This window comes from Ranitomeya imitator, chromosome 9 (assembly GCF_032444005.1).
Source record: "Ranitomeya imitator isolate aRanImi1 chromosome 9, aRanImi1.pri, whole genome shotgun sequence".
Classification (NCBI taxonomy): domain Eukaryota; kingdom Metazoa; phylum Chordata; class Amphibia; order Anura; family Dendrobatidae; genus Ranitomeya; species Ranitomeya imitator.
Window position 1 is genome coordinate 97683021 of NC_091290.1, and position 19054 is coordinate 97702074.

Genomic DNA, 19054 nt, shown 5'->3' on the forward strand with positions numbered 1-19054 from the left:
GGTGTATATAAACAATTGGCTCCGACATGAAGCCCTGGCGGTGGGACTTAGTGGTCATTCTGTGCTGACAGAGCCCTTTTAAATCTTACACTGAAAATCTGCACAAAGAAAAATACTGCTGAACAATTTAAATAACTGGAAATAGAAAATTAAGAACATTTAATGAGTGTCAAGTTTTATAGGGAATGAGAGTTCAAAAAACTTTTCAACATATGTGAAAAGGCCTTTACTATTGTGACCTAAAGCCCACCATACACAATAGACTGCTGTCGGCTGATCATCTTGATCAGATCTCCCATACACATGAGTGCTCAGTCAGCTAAGCACTTTTTTGTTCTCTATGAGCAGCTGGCAGACACATCTATTGGTGGCTCATCTCAAGCGAGAACAAAAAGGATCCTCAGTTTTAAACTGGACATGTCCGGATCCTTAAGCCACCCAACAATCAATTGTCTGAAGGTACCTTCACACTAAACGATATCGCTAGCAATCCGTGACGTTGCAGCATCCTCGCTAGCGATATCGTTTAGTTTGACACGCAGCAGCTTTCAGAATCCTGCTGTGATGTCGTTGGTCAGGGCTAGAGGGCCAGACCTTTCTTTGGTCGCTGGCTCTCCCGCTGACATCGCTGAATCGGCGTGTGTGACACCGATTCAGCGATGTCTTCGCTGGTAACCAGGGTAAACATCGGGTTACTAAGCGCAGGGCCGCGCTTAGTAACCCGATGTTTACCCTGGTTACCATCCTAAAAGTAAAAAAAACAAACGCTACATACTTACCTACCGCTGTCTGTCCCCGGCGCTTTGCTTCTCTGCTCTGGCTGTGAGCACAGCGGCCGGAAAGCAGAGCGGTGACGTCACCGCTCTGCTTTCTGGCTGCCTGGCGCTCACAGCCAGAGCAGAGAAGCAAAGTGCCGGGGACAGACAGCGGTAGGTAAGTATGTAGCGTTTGGTTTTTTTACTTTTAGGATGGTAACCAGGGTAAACATCGGGTTACTAAGCGCGGCCCTGCGCTTAGTAACCCGATGTTTACCCTGGTTACCGGCATCGTTGGTCGCTGGAGAGCGGTCTGTGTGACAGCTCTCCAGCGACCAAACAGCGACGCTGCAGCGATCCGGATCGTTGTCTGGATCGCTGCAGCGTCGTTTAGTGTGAAGGTACCTTGAGGCCTCAATAGACAACAGACTGTCAGCTAAACCCATTGATCATCTAAACCCTTTGATCATCGGTGGCTTCAGCCAGCATTAATTGTGTATAGGAGCCCAAGTCCCAATTTACATGTAGATAAAACATGCATATAAATGTATACTTATGTTAAATGCCTAACTTGGATCAAGCTTAAAGATACTGTAGAAGGTCTTGCTTACCATTAATACCCAGAAAAAGTATTTAACTTGTTCTTTACTATGAATATCAAATAGCAGCTTGGTGTCAATTCACTTTCCATACATTGTAGGGCATGTGGATTTGCATTTTGCAAGTTTTTTTTTTAGGTATACTTTAATATATTAACTTTAGTTTTTTTTTGTAAATGTGCCCTCTTACTCTGCTTTTTTTGTAAATGTGCCCTCTTACTCTTTGCTTTATGTTTTTCTGTAAGACATGTGGAACTAAGAAAAAAAGTTTCATTAAAATTCACTCAATTTTATTAGTATGACTTAAAACCTAATTGATTTGTCTCTAGACAGTTACATTTTTCCTAATGACTATGTGGCAGTGAAGGCTGGTGAGAACAATCTTCATTCCAACTGTTTAGGGGATAATATAAAGTGGATTAATACTAGAAAAATGCCTTCAGTTTCCTTTTAAGAAATCTTTGTATATCCTTATTTACAACAAGAAAGAAAGATGGTTCTTATCCTATCTCAGGAATTGCAGCCTCTGCGCCTGTAAAACACTTTAAATATTGTATATCATAATCTCCATTTATGTGAACAACATAAGTTACAAATTAAAGTGCTGACAATTTTCACCAGTGCATTGCAGTGTGTTTCTACTATAATATGCCATGCTATTGAAAAACATTAACACCTTAAACCAATAATTTCTAGACAGCCTGCTATCCACCCAAGTAAACATCATTAAAATACAGCTTTGTATGGCTGAACTGGGGGGATAATGTCAGAATGTGTAAACATATATGGGTTGCTATCGGGATAAAAATGTTAAAGATTCCTGAATTTTTTTTTTAAGAAAGCAAAAACTCATCAAAAGGCACAAAAGGTGTGAATGGTCCGGCATCAAGAATATATGGTAATAACTTCTCTTCCCCCTCCTCGAACCAGTAACACTCTTTCCAGACCCTCTGTTAACACCTCGAGGAATTCCATGTCTGTAGTTTAAGTTTAAGGATTTAACAAACATTTTAAAATTAAATGCAAAAAGCATAACATATAATACACTATTGACATTTTATTAAATAATTCCATAAATAATACAAAATAATTTAAAAGGGTGATGCGGGCTGGTGATGTCAAGTCTACTGAAAGAAAGTTTCAAAAAACTGCCCGTCACATCCAAACATAGATCAAGTGTGAACAGGTGCTGAACCTAGAGTCACCAACTCGTACACAGTCAAACAAACAAGGCAGCACACTGTAGCGCCAAAACATGCAAACATAAAATATGAAAGTTAGACTGCATTACTGCACTAGAAATTTGAAAAAATGAGAGCGTTTAGCGTATAAATTGGCCAATTTAGGTGTACCTGGTAGCCACTTTACGGCATCTCTCGTATACCAGGTCCTACGCTTTCCCTGCTGAGAACAAACGTCTTCATTTGAATGGGTACCTGTGAAACCTCCTCTTAGACTAAATTTCTTGTTTGACTGTGTACGAGTTGGTGACTCTAGGTTCAGCACCTGTTCACACTTGATCTATGTTTGGATGAGACGGTCAGTTTCTTGAAATTTGTATTTACTAGCCTTCTGAACGAGCACTCCGCCTCTTAGCCACAGACAGGTGTTTTAATCGCAGCAGGTCCATTACCCCTCCACAGAGAGAGAAATTTAGTCTAAGAAGAGGTTTCACAGGTACCCATTCAGATGAAGACGTTTGGTCTCAGCAGGGAAAGCGCAGGACCTGGTATACGAGAGATGCCGTAAAGTGGCTACCAGGTACACGTAAATTGGCCAATTTATGCGCTAAACACTCTTATTTTTTCATATTTCTAGTGCAGTAATGCAGTCTAACTTTCATATTTTATGTTTGCATGTTTTGGCGCTACAGTGTACTGAAAGCAAGTGGCACATGTGCAGGTATTCACGACATCTGACGTCAGGGTTGGATAGAGATTCCCGACCGATAACGTATAGGTACATCATGACGATCGTGCATGACACACGAGTTGTGCCAGTGCCATGGCCACTGAGAGCTTGTCTTAAGTGATAGCTGAGCCATGGTTGTCACTGTTTCCAGGATTCTATCCTGACAGCACTATGGAGGTCATCCTTCTTAGACAGGGTTCACATTGCGTTAACAGCAGCCCGTTCAACACATGCATTAGCGGGCTGCTGTTATAGGCACTTGCGTTATGTCGTCGCACTAGCGCAGATAGAGCTAGCAGTGACAGACCCGGAAACGATGCAGTTCGCGTCCCAGGGTCCGTCACTCAATGACGGCACATCGCTAGCGATTGTGGGCGTGCGCTAGCGATGAGTCCGACATAGGACTTAATGGTGGCGTTAACAGACTGCGTTACACCGTGTTATGCCAGGGTGTAACATAGTCTGTCTAACGGACGCCTCTAACGCAGTGTAACCCAGCCTTATCCTTGGGACAGGATACGAGAGCTTAAAATGACCCTCCCATCTCCACCCTCAGTTTATTTTCCAAGTACCACAACAAGATGGATGCAACAAAATTTATTGACCATTCTTTATACAAACGTTACGTCACAGAAGTATAGAATTTCTCAGAAGGGAACTAGCCGTGTTGTCAGGATGGATCCCTGGAAACACAATTACCAGTAGGTCTAAATACCGTTTTCCAGGTCATCAATCCTGACAGCAGTATGGAGAATACCAAAGTATGGAGTTCTAGGATGGGACTACTGCATGAAGAACTTTCCTACCGAAGGTCACTTGCCCTGAGACTATATCTAGTTTGTAATGTCTCGAAAAGTTATTCAGACTTGACTATGTTGCGGCCTACAAATCTGAGTTAATGATGCCCCCCCTCTTTCTGCCAATGAAGTGGCGCTAGTTGAATGAGCTTCAAATGTCTTAAGAGGAGGTTTTCCCACCTGCCTTGTTGGCCAGTCCAATTGTGAATCTGATTTACCTTGTTACATAGTTACATAGTTATTAAGGTTGAAGGAAGATTATATGTCCATCTAGTTCAACCCATAGCCTAACCTAACATGCCCTAACATGTTGATCCAGAGGAAGGCAAAAAAAACCCATGTGGCAAAGAGTAAGCTCCACATTGGGGAAAAAAATTCCTTCCCGACTCCACATACGACAATCAGACTAGTTCCCTGGATCAACGCCCTATCAGGGAATCTAGTGTATATACCCTGTAACATTATACTTTTCCAGAAAGGTATCCAGTCCCCTCTTAAATTTAAGTAATGAATCACCCATTACAACATCATACGGCAGAGAGTCCCATAGTCTCACTGTTCTTACAGTAAAGAATCCGCGTCTGTTATTATGCTTAAACCTTTTTTCCTCCAAACGCAGAGGATGCCCCCTTGTCCCTGTTTCAGGTCTATGATTAAAAAGATCATCAGAAAGGTCTTTGTACTATCCCCTCATATATTTATACATTAAAATAAGATCACCCCTTAGTCTTCGTTTTTCCAAACTAAATAGCCCCAAGTGTAATAACCTATCTTGGTATTGCAGACCCCCCAGTCCTCTAATAACCTTGGTCGCTCTTCTCTGCACCCGCTCCAGTTCAGCTATGTCTTTCTTATACACCGGAGACCAGAACTGTGCACAGTATTCTAAGTGTGGTCGAACTTATATAGACTTGTATAGAGGTAAAATTATATTCTCCTCATGAGCATCTATGCCTCTTTTAATGCATCCCATTATTTTATTTGCCTTTGTAGCAGCTGCCTGACACTGGCCACTGAATATGAGTTTGTCATCCACCCATACACCCAGGTCTTTTTCATTGACGGTTTTGCCCAGAGTTTTAGAATTAAGCACATAATTATACATCTTATTACTTCTACCCAAGTGCATGACCTTACATTTATCCCCATTAAAGCTCATTTGCCATTTATCAGCCCAAGCTTCTAGTTTACATAAATCATCCTGTAATATAAAATTGTCCTCCTCTGTATTGATTACCCTGCAGAGTTTAGTGTCATCTGCAAATATTGAAATTCTACTCTGAATGCCCCCTACAAGGTCATTAATAAATATGTTAAAAAGAAGAGGGCCCAATACTGACCCCTGTGGTCAGGGCCGCCATCAGGGCACTACAGCCGTGACTGGCGTAAGGGGCCCGGTGAGCAGAGGGGGCCCGCATCGGGCCCCCTCTTACCTGCTCACCGGGCCCCTACCGGCAGCCGCAGGCTGAACCGGGCCCTTAGCGGCGGCCGGCGCTACAGCTGTACGCTATTGACGTGCGGGCCCGCGCCCGCACGTCAATAGTTAACAGCTGCCAGCCGCAGCGTGCAGGTCGCCGACGTCATTGTCAGTCGCCGGCGAGTGCACGGTGCAGCTGCGTGGAGAGAGGAGCGCGGCAGGTAAGTAGAACTTTTTTTTATTTTTATTGAGAGCGGCGATCGGGGGGTGGGGGGGGGTTTGGGCAGAAGGCCGCTGGACACAGGGGGGGCAGAAGGCCGCTGGACACAGGGGGGCAGTAAAGCTGGACACAGAGGGGGCAGAAGGCCGCTGGACACAGGGGGGCAGTAAAGCTGGACACAGGGGGGGCAGAAGGCTGGACACAGGGGGGGCAGAAGGCCGCTGGACACAGGGGGGCAGTAAAGCTGGACACAGAGGGAGCAGAAGGCCGCTGGACACAGGGGGGCAGTAAAGCTGGACACAGGGGGGGCAGAAGGCTGGACACAGAGGGGGCAGAAGGCCGCTGGACACAGGGGGGCAGTAAAGCTGGACACAGAGGGGGCAGAAGGCCGCTGGACACAGGGGGGCAGTAAAGCTGGACACAGGGGGGGGCAGAAGGCTGTTCACAGAGGGGGCAGAAGGCCGCTGGACACAGGGGGGCAGTAAAGCTGGACACAGGGGGGGCAGAAGGCTGGACACAGAGGGGGCAGAAGGCCGCTGGACACAGGGGGGCAGTAAAGCTGGACACAGGGGGGGCAGAAGGCCGCTGGACACGGGGGCAGTAAAGCTGGACACAGGGGGGGCAGAAGGCTGGACACAGGGGGGGCAGTAAAGGTGGACACAGGGGGCAGTAAAGCTGGACACAGAGGGGGCAGTAGGCCGCTGGACACGGGGGCAGTAAAGCTGGACACGGGGGGCAGAAGGCCGCTGGACACAGGGGGGCAGTAAAGCTGGACACAGGGGGGGCAGAAGGCTGGACACAGAGGGGGCAGAAGGCCGCTGGACACAGGGGGGCAGTAAAGCTGGACACAGAGGGGGCAGAAGGCCGCTGGACACAGGGGGGCTGTAAAGCTGGACACAGAGGGGGCAGAAGGCCGCTGGACACAGGGGGGCAGTAAAGCTGGACACAAAGGGGCAGAAGGCCGCTGGACACAGGGGGGCAGTAAAGCTGGACACAGGGGGGGCAGAAGGCTGGACACAGAGGGGGCAAAAGGCCGCTGGACACAGGGGGGCAGTAAAGCTGGACACAGGGGGGGCAGAAGGCCGCTGGACACAGGGGGGCAGTAAAGATGGACACGGGGGGCAGAAGGCTGGACACAGGGGGCAGTAAAGCTGGACACAGAGGGGGCAGTAAAGCTGGACACGGGGGCAGAAGGCCGCAGGACACAGGGGGGCAGTAAAGCTGGACACAGGGGGGCAGTAAAGCTGGACACGGGGGGCAGAAGGCTGGACACAGGGGGGCAGAAGGCCGCTGGACACAGTGGGGCAGTAAAGCTGGACACAGGGGGGGCAGAAGGCTGGACACAGGGGGCAGTAAAGCTGGACACAGGGGGGGCAGAAGGCTGGACACAGGGGGGGCAGTAAAGCTGGACACAGGGGGGGCAGTAAAGCTGGACACGGGGGGCAGAAGGCTGGACACAGAGGGGGCAGTAAAGCTGGACACAGAGGGGGCAGAAAGCTGGACACGGAGGGGCAGAAAGCTGGACACGGGGCAGAGTGCTGGACAGAGATGGGGCAGAGTGCTGGACAGAGATGGGGCAGAGTGCTGGACAGAGATGGGGCAGAGTGCTGGACAGAGATGGGGCAGAGTGCTGGACAGAGATGGGGCAGAGTGCTGGACAGAGATGGGGCAGAGTGCTGGACAGAGATGGGGCAGAGTGCTGGGCAGAGTGCTGTACACAGATGGGGCAGAGTGCTGGACATAAATGGGGCAGGATTGGAAACAGATGGGGCAGAATGGAGACAGATGGGGCAGGATGGATACGATGGAGACAGATGGGGCATGATGGGGAGATCATATGGGGCAGAATGGATACTCATGAGGGCAGGATGGGAGAACATATGGCTGGAGCCTGGAATGAGACACATGGGGGCTAGGATGGCGAATATTACCATAGGGGCTAATTAAGGGATATTATTATTGCAGTGATGTATTTATTTTATTTTTTGAGTATACTGTTTTAAATGGGGGGGCGGTCCTGTTACTGTGTAGAGTGATACTATGTTGCCTTCTTCATGTGGTGTAATGTAGAAGTTGGGAAAATTACGTAATGTGTTCTACAAGCGGAACTCGAGATAACTGTTTCATTTCCTGCAGAGACGAGTCCTGGCTGGATGAAGTGATGGCGGTCTGTGCTGGATGAAAGATGAAGGACTTCACCTAGAGACGTCACTGGTGAGTCAGTGTTACCTATACACTGACACTATACACTGTATACTATATACAGAGGTCCTGTGTACAATGTCACCAGTGATCACTGTATTACCTATATATTATATACAGAGCTCCTGTGTGTAATGTCACCAGTGATCACTGTATTACCTGTACACAGACACTGCTTACTAATTACAGATCTCCTGTGCATAATGGCACTGATGGTGATAGTATTGTGGGTTTTTTTTTTTATTACTGATCAGTATTGTAGTATTCAGTCATTGTTGGTTATATGCGGTCTGGTCATGGTGTAGCGGTATTTGTTCCTTGTATGTGATATTATTCGATCACTGTGGTGGTAATATGTCATCTGGTCATAGTGCTGTGGTATTTGTTCCTTGTATGTAGTATTATAGGTCATTTTAAAAATTGAAAAATAAATAAAAATATACCTAAATTGTATTGCATATTTTAACAAATATTTAGTAGGTTACAGTAGAGTAGGGCCCGGCCAAAAGTGTCAACCGTGTTCTGGTGGCGGCTTAAAAAATCTTTTGGCCAAAACAAAAGCTGCCGGCTATATGTGTGATCTGGTGATGGGAACTGTCAATGTGTGATAGGTGAGAAGTGGAGATTTTCCAAGAGAGAGCGGTGGGACTGTGGACAGTTCGTGGGGTGGAGCCTGGAGGCGGGGCTGGGGTGGAGCCTGGGCGGAGTCTCAAGGGGGCCCCGAAAATTTTGCCAGTATGGGGCCCCGAAATTTCTAGTGGCAGCCCTGCCTGTGGTACCCCACTGCTAACCGCTACCCAGTCCGAGTGTGCTCCATTAATAACCACCCTTTGTTTCCAATCCCTGAGCCAGCTCTCAACCCACTTGCACATATTTTCCCCTATCCCCATTATTCTCATTTTATGTATCAACCTTTTGTGTGGCACCGTATCAAAAGCTTTTGAAAAGTCCATATACACTACATCCACTGGGTTCCCTTGGTCCAATCCGGAACTTACCTCTTCATAGAAACACATCAAATTAGTCTGGCATGAACGGTCCCTAGTAAACCCGTGCTGATACTGGGTCATGAGGTTATTCCTCTTTAGATACTCCAGTATAGCGTCCCTTAGAATGCCCTCCAGGATTTTACCCACAGTAGAGGTTAAGCTTACTGGCCTATAATTTCCGAGTTCAGTTTTTGTTCCCTTTTTGAATATTGGCACCACATTTGCTATACGCCAGTCCTGTGGCACAGACCCTGTTATTATGGAGTCTTTAAAGATTAAAAATAATGGTCTATCAATGACTGTACTTAATTCCTGCAGTACTCGAGGGTGTATCCCATCCGGGCCCGGAGATTTGTCAATTTTAGTGATTTTTAGCAGCCGCCGCACTTCCTGCTGGGATAAGCAGGTGACATTTAATTGGGAATTTTTATCACTAGACATTTTGTCTGCCATGGGATTTTCTTGTGTAAATACTGATGAAAAAAAGTCATTTAGCATATTGGCTTTTTCCTCATCCTCATCCACCATTTCACCCAGACTATTTTTGAGGGGGCCAACACTATCATTTTTTAGTTTCTTACTATTTATGTAGTTAAAGAATATTTTAGGATTATTTTTACTCTCTCTGGCAATGAGTCTCTCTGTCTCAATCTTTGCTGCCTTGATTTGCTTTTTACAGAATTTATTTAATTTTCTGTATTTATTTAATGCCTCCTCACTACCTACTTCCTTTAATTCTCTAAATGCTTTCTTTTTGTCACTTATTGCACCCCTTACAGCTCTATTTAGCCATATTGGTTTCCTCCTATTTCTAGTATGTTTATTCCCATACGGTATATAATGTGCACAGGTCCTATCCAGGATGCTAATAAACGTCTCCCATTTTCTTTGTGTATTTTTGTGTCTCAGGATATCGTCCCAGTTAATTGCACCAAGATTCTCTCATCCGTTGGAAATTTGTTATTGTGGATTTTGCTGCCTTTTTATCTCTATTTATTCCCCCATACTGTACGAATAAATTTGGGTCCTATTTCCAGTCACTGGTTGCTTCCAGGTAGTAGAGAACAGTCTTGCCTCAAATCTAGAGAGTGAAAGATCTGCTCCTTGAGATTTCTAGGGTGCTGGCACTAGGAGGGAAGTACAACTTTCTGATTTATATTCGGGGTCGACACAACTTTGGGGAGAAAGTCCAGATCGAGCCTCAAGACAATTCCATACTTGAATATCTGCAGATAACTGTCCCTGATAGATGGGGCCTGTAAGGCCTTTTTCACACTTCAGTCTTCTGGTGTCAGTCAATATCACTCGTCACAACGGATCAGTCAAAAATAGTGAAAAACGGAAACAACGGTTCCGGTTTTTCGACGCAATGGGAGGCTGTGACGGGGTGTACGGCAGAGCAAGAAGGGACCACAGGCCGAGGGATGATTCAACAGATTTATTATCAAGAACGCTGGAACAACACATGCAGGTAGATCTACAGAGTCCACAATTAGTCCAACGGAACAGATTCGGGGGCACCTCCCGATAATCCTTGTGCCAGCTAACAAAGCAATAGTCCAGACGAGTCCAAGGGATCCCAAAACAATCCCACGAACGACGAGATATGTCCTCAGCTCAAGTCTCGCACCGTTCGCTTCCGCAGTCACAGATGGACATGGGGTCTTGCCTCATCTAAGAATCCCCACTCCTTCTCCTTTAAGGATCAACTCACATCTGATCTCAAAAATAAGAATGGATTGTCTGAGCTCCTGGGATCCGCCCATGAAGGGGGGTAGGGGTCACACCTTCTATTCAATGGTTGGGTCCACCAGAAGATTCTAGACTGGTGGCTCCGCTTAGTCTATGTAGGATGTACATTTGACTAGCCACCTGCTGTGAGGAAGAATGGCTATTCTTTCACTAGTGGTGTTGATAAAGCTTAATTGCATTATAGCTTAGGGCTGCAAGTATTGGGGGAAGGAGACATATTGTTACAGGTGAACTCCCAGCACAAGAAAATACATAAATTACAGCTAATAGAAACCAGAGAACAGTTACATACATAAAATGGCATATTCAAATACAGGACAGGGCAAAAGTACATATCATGACAGAGGCTCCCAAACGTGATTGGCTACTGGAAAATAATGGAAACCTATATACTGAGTGTTTTAACACCCCATCTTTGAGAGGTTGTAGAGCAAGTGGCAGAAATGGAAGGAGATCTAGCAAATATTGTGACCATCTATGCATCTATCCATCAGCAAGGTTGCTGGCAGGCTTCTTGCTTGTATGCTTCTTGCTGCCACATTGAGGAATGAAGCCGCATGGCAGGTTTATATAGATTTGGGGCTGTCTGGCCAATTGGCTACAAATACAAATACATATTTGGAGCATGCTCAGTGTAAAAAAACGGAATCAGTCACTGGATTCTGTCATTTGACGGACAGCGACGGATCCTGCACACATAGGCTTCCATTCCAGCCAACGATGGACGCCGCTGGATCCGTCGCTGTCTGACTTTTCAACGCAGACAAAAAAAAAAAATCACTTTTTCCGTCCTCTCCAGATGACAGATAAACAAATTTTGACAGATCCAGCGCACGACGGACGAAAGGTGAGGCCATCCGTCATAATCCATCGCTAATACAAGTCTATGAGAAAAAGAAATCCAGGGGGCAAATTCGCTGGATCCGTTTTTTTTTCACAAAATGACGGATTTTGACTGAAACAAAAGACTAAAGTGTGAAAGAGGCCTAACTCTCCAACCCTCTTGGCCGATGTATTAGCCACTAGGAAGGCCATTTTAAAGGAGAGTCCGTTAATGTCTATTCCACTTTCAGGTTCGTACGGGTGCTTGCACAGCACATTTAATACCAGGTTAAAATCTCAAGGTGGGACAGATCTCCTTACCGAAGGTTTCAGCCTTTGTACAGCTCTGGAGAACCTTGCTACCCAGGAATGGGCTGTTAGGACAGAATTGAAGAATACGCTTAATGCTGAAATTTGTACTCTTAGGGTACTCGGTCTTAGGCCTCTGTTGAAACCTGCATGCAGGAAATCAAGAATCCTGGGAATATCAGGGCGAGATGCATCCACCGATGACCCCCCGCACGCCATACAGAAACACCTCCAGATATTGTTATATATTGCTGAATTTATAGGCTTTCTACTTGCCTGAAGGGTAAATATCACCTCATCGGACAACCACCTTAATCTCAGGACCTGCTTCTCAGGACCCATGCCGAAAGGTGTAGACTGTCCAGGTTCATATGAAACACTGTGCCCTGGCAGAAAAGGTCTTTTCTCCGTGGAAGCAGGATGGAATCTTCCACCGACATCTTCCACAGCAGAGGAAACCAACTCCTTCTTGGCCAGAAAGGCACTTCAAAATTATCTTTACTCTCTCTTCCTGTACTCTCCTTAGTACTCTTGGAATCAGAGGGAGAGAGGGAGACGCGTAGGTCAGTTTCCCCCCAGTATTGGGATAGTGTGTCAATGCCAGCAGGATAGTCAAGGGGTTTACGGAAGAAAATTCCCTGACCTTCGAATTTTCTCTGGATGCAAAGAGATCTACCTGTGGAACTCCCGAATGCCGACACAGCATACCGAAAACTTTCTCTTTCAGCTCCCACTCTGTCGGAGATAACCAGTGCCTGCTCAGGAGGTCTACCACCTGGTTCTTGGACCCCTCTAGGTGAACTGCCGAAACGGATAGCACCATCCTCTCCGCCCACCGAGAGATCATCCCTAGCAGATGTTGTAGGCAGGGATATCTTGGACCCCCCCTGATGGCGTAAAAAAGACACATGATCGTGTTGTCCGACAGGATTCTTAAACGCCTGCCCCTGACTGGGAGTAGGACCTCCCACAAGGTTTACAGTTCTCTGAGGTTTGAGAACCTGGCTACGATTTCTGGGCTCCATGTTCCTTAGAAGTATCTTCCTTCCATATGACCACCATGTCATGATCTGTACTTTTTTCCCTGTCCTGTATTTTGTATAATATGTCATGATGTGATGCGACTTCTCTTTCGTTGTATTTACTGTACATTTTGCAATGTCATGGGGTGTATGTAACTAACCTGTCTCCTTCCCCCAATACTTGCAGCCCTGAGCTCTAATGTAATTAAGCTTTGTCCACACCACTAGGGAAGGAATAGCCATTCTTCCTCACAGCAGGTGGCTAGTCAGATGCACACAATGAATAGACTAAGTGGAGCCACCAGTCTAGAATCTTCTAGTGGACCCAACCATTGAATAGAAGGTGTGACCTCTACCCCCCTTCTTGGGCGGATCCCTGGAGCTCAGGCAATCCATTCTTATTTTGAGATCAGATGTGAGTTGATCCTTGAAGAAGAAAGAGTGGGGATTCTTAGCTGAGGCAAGACCCCACGCCCATCTAGGACTGTGGAAGCGAACGGGGCGAGACTTGAGCTGAGGACATATCTCGTCGTTCGTGAGATTGTTTTGGGATCCCTTGGACTAATTGTGGACTATTGCTTTGTTACCTGGCACAAGGATTATCGGGAGGTGCCCCCGAACCTGTTCTATTGGACTAATTGTGGACTCTGTAGATCTACCTGCATGTGTTGTTCCAGCGTTCTTGAAAATAAATCTGTTGAATCATCCCTCGGACTGTTGTCCCTTCTTGCTCTGCCGTACACCCCGTCACACACCACAGCCTAGCTCACTTTGCGTTGGTGATGATCACTGTGCAGGGAGAGAGAACCCAGGATGTTTTCTCAGGAGGTCTGGAGGTTTTCCATACTGGTCCACCAGTGCATCACAGTATCCAGGGACAAATTGGCATTTGTGCCAGGCAGATAGAATGACCCCCCTGAAGACCCCATGAGTGGAACTGACTTCACTAAACACATGAGATCATTAGTCCCAAGATCCTCATTGCCTCCCTGATGGAACCATGGCTTCCTGAGAATTGACGGATCCTGTCCCCTATTTCAGTTGCAGTTTGCTCCTCTACTGGCAAGAAAGATGTTCTTAGGTGAGAATCTAGGAGAACCCCCATGAACCTCTTTCTGGACTTTGGAGAGAGATCTGATTACTTCCAGTTTATCCCCCATCCCAGTCTCTGTAACATGCAGACCGAAGTCCGACAGTACTTCATGAGTTATTCCCTGGAGCTGGTTATGATCAGGAAGTCATCTAAGTAGGGGACTATGATAATATCTAGCTTCCTTAGGATGGCGACCACTTCCGCCACTAGCTTGGTGAACACTCTGGGTGCGGAGGCTAGACCAAAGGGAAGGCATTAGCTCACAGTTATCTCTTCCATTAATATAACAACTACAACTTTATTATCCAAATATAAAAAAAAAAAAAACAATTACTAAACAAAATCACATCATACCTTAAAAGTGATGAAAACACCATGGGGAGGGGCCTAACCCTGCACTGACCTATTTGTACCTACCTACCAGTGGAGGTTGGCACCCTATCACCTGCGCATTGGCCCCCCAGCTCCACAACGGCTTTCCCTGCTCACCCTATTGGGTCCTATAGTGGCAGGAAGTGCGATAGAAGTTGACAAAACTATGTAAAGCAGTTAATACAAGAGAAGATAGTATTCTGCTACAGATGGATCTGGATAAGTTGGAAACTTGGGCTGAAAGGTGGCAGATGAGGTTTAACAATGATAAATGTAAGGTTATACACATGGGAAGAAGGAATCAATATCACCATTACACACTGAACGGGAAACCACTGGGTAAATCTGACAGGGAGAAGGACTTGGGGATCCTAGTTAATGATAAACTTACCTGGAGCAGCCAGTGCCAGGCAGCAGCTGCCAAGGCAAACAGGATCATGGGGTGCATTAAAAGAGGTCTGGATACACATGATGAGAGCATTATACTGCCTCTGTACAAATCCCTAGTTAGACCACACATGGAGTACTGTGTCCAGTTTTGGGCACCGGTGCTCAGGAAGGATATAATAAAACTAGAGAGAGTACAAAGGAGGGCAACAAAATTAATAAAGGGGATGGGAGAACTACAATACCCAGATAGATTAGCCAAATTAGGATTATTTAGTCTAGAAAAATGACGACTGAGGGGCGATCTAATAACCATGTATAAGTATATAAGGGGACAATACAAATATCTCGCTGAGGATCTGTTTATACCAAGGAAGGTGACGGGCACAAGGGGGCATTATTTGCGTCTGGAGGAGAGAAGGTTTTTCCACCAACATAGAAGAGGATTCTTTATTGTTAGGGCGGTGAGAATCTGGAATTGCTTGCCTGAGGAGGTGGTGATGGCGAACTCAGTCGAGGGGTTCAAGAGGGGCCTGGATGTCTTCCTGGAGCAGAACAAAATTGTATCATACATTAGGTTCTGTAGAAGGACGTTGATCTGGGGATTTATTATGATGGAATATAGGCTGAACTGGATGGACAAATGTCTTTTTTCGGCCTTACTAACTATGTTACTATGTCACTATGAAAAGGTAGGTGAAAAAGAGGAGAGATGTCTCAGAAGTATACATTTCTTGGCTTAATAATAAACAACTCTATCAATGTGCTTCTAGATAGCTAATACTTTGTATTCTTGATGATTAAAAGAAACTGTCTTTGCTTGATGATAGAGAACCCTGTACAGATGTACTTATAGATAGCTACTCATTCTTATTCTTGATAATCTAAGAACACGGTCTTATAATACTACCAATAAACAATCTAGTTCTTGATGTTCTAGTCCAGATCCTACAATAATGTTTTATCTGATCTACACAGAGCCCCCCTGGGACCTATAAGTCGGGGACACTAACGGAACATGACAGATTCTATATTATGGTGAGGCCCAATTAGCTGCCAAGAAATCCTCTTATATAACCCAGGACACTACACCAAAAATAAAGTGTGCTCACATAAAGAGTTCTGTGCCTCTATAAAAATGTGCTTATTCTCATAAAATTGGTTCTTATCAGCCCAATCACATTAGTCAGAGTGTATAGACTGGTACCTTAGTCAGGACTAATGGATAGCAAGATGACACAAATAGTAAACCATAATTTATACGTGAGCCAACACACCTAACAAAAAAATAATAAATTAAACCAATCAAAAATATAAAGGCCATACCAACGTTTGCCAGATATCACTCCATGCCATTTCAAAACTCATGTCCAGCAGGGGTTAACAGGCCAAACAAACACAACAAAATCAAACCCCACAATATAAGCAAATATCACTCCAGGCCATATGAAAGTTACCAGGCCACATGACAACTCAACAAGTTTCCCCTCTTCCGCGGTCCATCAGGAGTAAGATAACACAGAACTTAGCTCATAGTCGTCCCGATGCACATGCGATATAGGCGATAATACTGGATAGTCAGGGTCAGACCTCTCTTCTGGTATGGTTTGTGTTTCTGCAGCATTTTTGACTAATTGACTTCAATTGAGTCAGTCAAGTCTGCAGCAAAAACACAGGTGTAAAAAGGTTTGCATATTTGCGGCCAAAAATGCTGCAATTTGTCAAAAGGAAATGTCAGAAAGAGGAAGAGTGTGTGGGCGGAGAATACAGTGGGGCAAAAAAGTATTTAGTCAGTCAGCAATAGTGCAAGTTCCACCACTTAAAAAGATGAGAGGCGTCTGTAATTTACATCATAGGAAGATAGGAGAAACCGGAGCATATGGATAAACAACTCTTTATTAATATAAACATTAAAAGATGTATCAGTAATATCAATAATAAATAGGGTATATACGTTCCACCAGATAACAAAGATAGCGGGGAAAAGCCCGCTCCTAACGGTACCCCACACTAGGCAATTATAATGTACAAACCCAAGAGCACATAGTATCATGTGCCCAAGTAGAATAGCAAGCTAATCAGCGGTAAATGGCGCGGTGTGAACTAATCACACTGAGCCCAATGTATAAGCATAAATAGGAAGTAATAAACTAGCTTACCAGCTCAAGGGGGGGACCGAAGAAGGGGGAGAGGGTATCCCGCCGGAAAAAAGACCCCGACGCGCGTTTCGCGGCTCTTGCCACGCCGCTTCCTCAAGGGAACGTATATACCCTATTTATTATTGATATTACTGATACATCTTTTAATGTTTATATTAATAAAGAGTTGTTTATCCATATGCTCCGGTTTCTCCTATCTTCTTATGTGTCTTATATGGAGCGGATTTGATCTGTCTGGTCATTCTTAACACATTCGTGTTTTGCCCAGACCGATAATATGATTTTGGGATTTTTAGTATTACTAATTTACATCATAGGTAGACCTCAACTATGGGAGACAAACTGAGAAAAAAAAATCCAGAAAATCACATTGTCTGTTTTTTTAACATTTTATTTGCATATTATGGTGGAAAATAAGTATTTGGTCAGAAACAAAATTTCATCTCAATACTTTGTAATATATCCTTTGTTGGCAATTTCAGAGGTCAAACATTTTCTGTAAGTCTTCACAAGGTTGCCACACACTGTTGTTGGTATGTTGGCCCATTCCTCCATGCAGATCTCCTCTAGAGCAGTGATGTTTTTGGCTTTTCGCTTGGCAACACGGACTTTCCACTCCCTCCAAAGGTTTTCTATAGGGTTGAGATCTGGAGACTGGCTAGGCCACTCCAGGACCTTGAAATGCTTCTTACGAAGCCACTCCTTCGTTGCCCTGGCGGTGTGCTTTGGATCATTGTCATGTTGAAAGACCCAGCCACGTTTCATCTTCAATGCCCTTGCTGATGGAAGGAGGTTTGCACTCAAAATCTCACGATACATGGCCCCATTCATTCTTTCATGTACCCGGATCAGTCGTCCTGGCCCCTTTGCAGAGAAACAGCCCCAAAGCATGATGTTTCCACCACCATGCTTTACAGTAGGTATGGTGTTTGATGGATGCAACTCAGTATTCTTTTTCCTCCAAACACGACAAGTTGTGTTTCTACCAAACAGTTCCAGTTTGGTTTCATCAGACCATAGGACATTCTCCCAAAACTCCTCTGGATCATCCAAATGCTCTCTAGCAAACTTCAGACGGGCCCGGACATGTACTGGCTTAAGCAGTGGGACACGTCTGGCACTGCAGAATCTAAGTCCATGGTGGCGTAGTGTGTTACTTATGGTAGGCCTTGTTACATTGGTCCCAGCTCTCTGCAGTTTATTCACTAGGTCCCCCCGCGTGGTTCTGGGATTTTTGCTCACCGTTCTTGTGATCATTCTGACCCCACGAGGTGGGATTTTGCGTGGAGCCCCAGATCGAGGGAGATTATCAGTGGTCTTGTATGTCTTCCATTTTCTAATTATTGCTCCCACTGTTGATTTCTTCACTCCAAGCTGGTTGGCTATTGCAGATTCAGTCTTCCCAGCCTGGTGCAGGGCTACAATTTTGTTTCTGGTGTCCTTTGACAGCTCTTTGGTCTTCACCATAGTGGAGTTTGGAGTCAGACTGTTTGAGGGTGTGCACAGGTGTCTTTTTATACTGATAACAAGTTTTAACAGGTGCCATTACTACAGGTAATGAGTGGAGGAAAGAGGAGACTCTTAAAGAAAAAGTTACAGGTCTGTGAGAGCCAGAAATTTTGATTGTTTGTTTCTGACCAAATACTTATTTTCCACCATAATATGCAAATAAATTGTTAAAAATACAGACAATGTGAGTTTCTGGATTTTTTTTCTCAGTTTGTCTCCCATAGTTGAGGTCTACCTATGATGTAAATTACAGACGCCTCTCATCTTTTTAAGTGGTGGAACTTGCACTATTGCTGACTGACTAAATACTTTTTTGCCCCACTGTATGTGCGTGTGTCTGTGTGTGGGCGGAGAATAAGTGTGTGTCTGTCTGTGTGTACCCATGCGACGTGTGTACCCAGGCGTAGACTGATGGAGCTATTACTCCCATCTGGCTATGTGTTTTGTCACATATAACAGTGACAGCATGAGCCAATGATGGGAGAATTGTCTCATCATCCGGCGCCGGTGTTCAATTGTAATTTAAAAAAAATCAAAACATTTACATATTCACATACATACTCACCGAACACCTAATCCCCGATACCCATATTTCCTGCAAACAATCAAAAATAATAAACCAACATATACTTACCTTTCCGCCGTAGTCCATTTAATACTGACAGACGACAATACACAGACAGGATGTGATCGCTCCCGCAGTGTATCACTGAGCCGCCGTGAGTTCAGTGGAGTTCTA

The 19054-nt window shown here is 45.3% G+C and overlaps 1 protein-coding gene across 1 annotated transcript in view; it reads right to left on the minus strand.

The window, feature by feature from the left end:
* Nucleotides 1-1526: 1526 nt before the first annotated feature.
* Nucleotides 1527-19054, minus strand: part of SLC12A4 (solute carrier family 12 member 4) — a 450549-nt gene continuing 433021 nt past the window's right edge. The window contains exon 24 of the mRNA XM_069740162.1: nucleotides 1527-2331. Within this exon, the coding sequence (XP_069596263.1) occupies nucleotides 2240-2331 (92 nt within the window). The 3' untranslated portion in view covers nucleotides 1527-2239. The remainder of the gene's footprint in view (nucleotides 2332-19054) is intronic.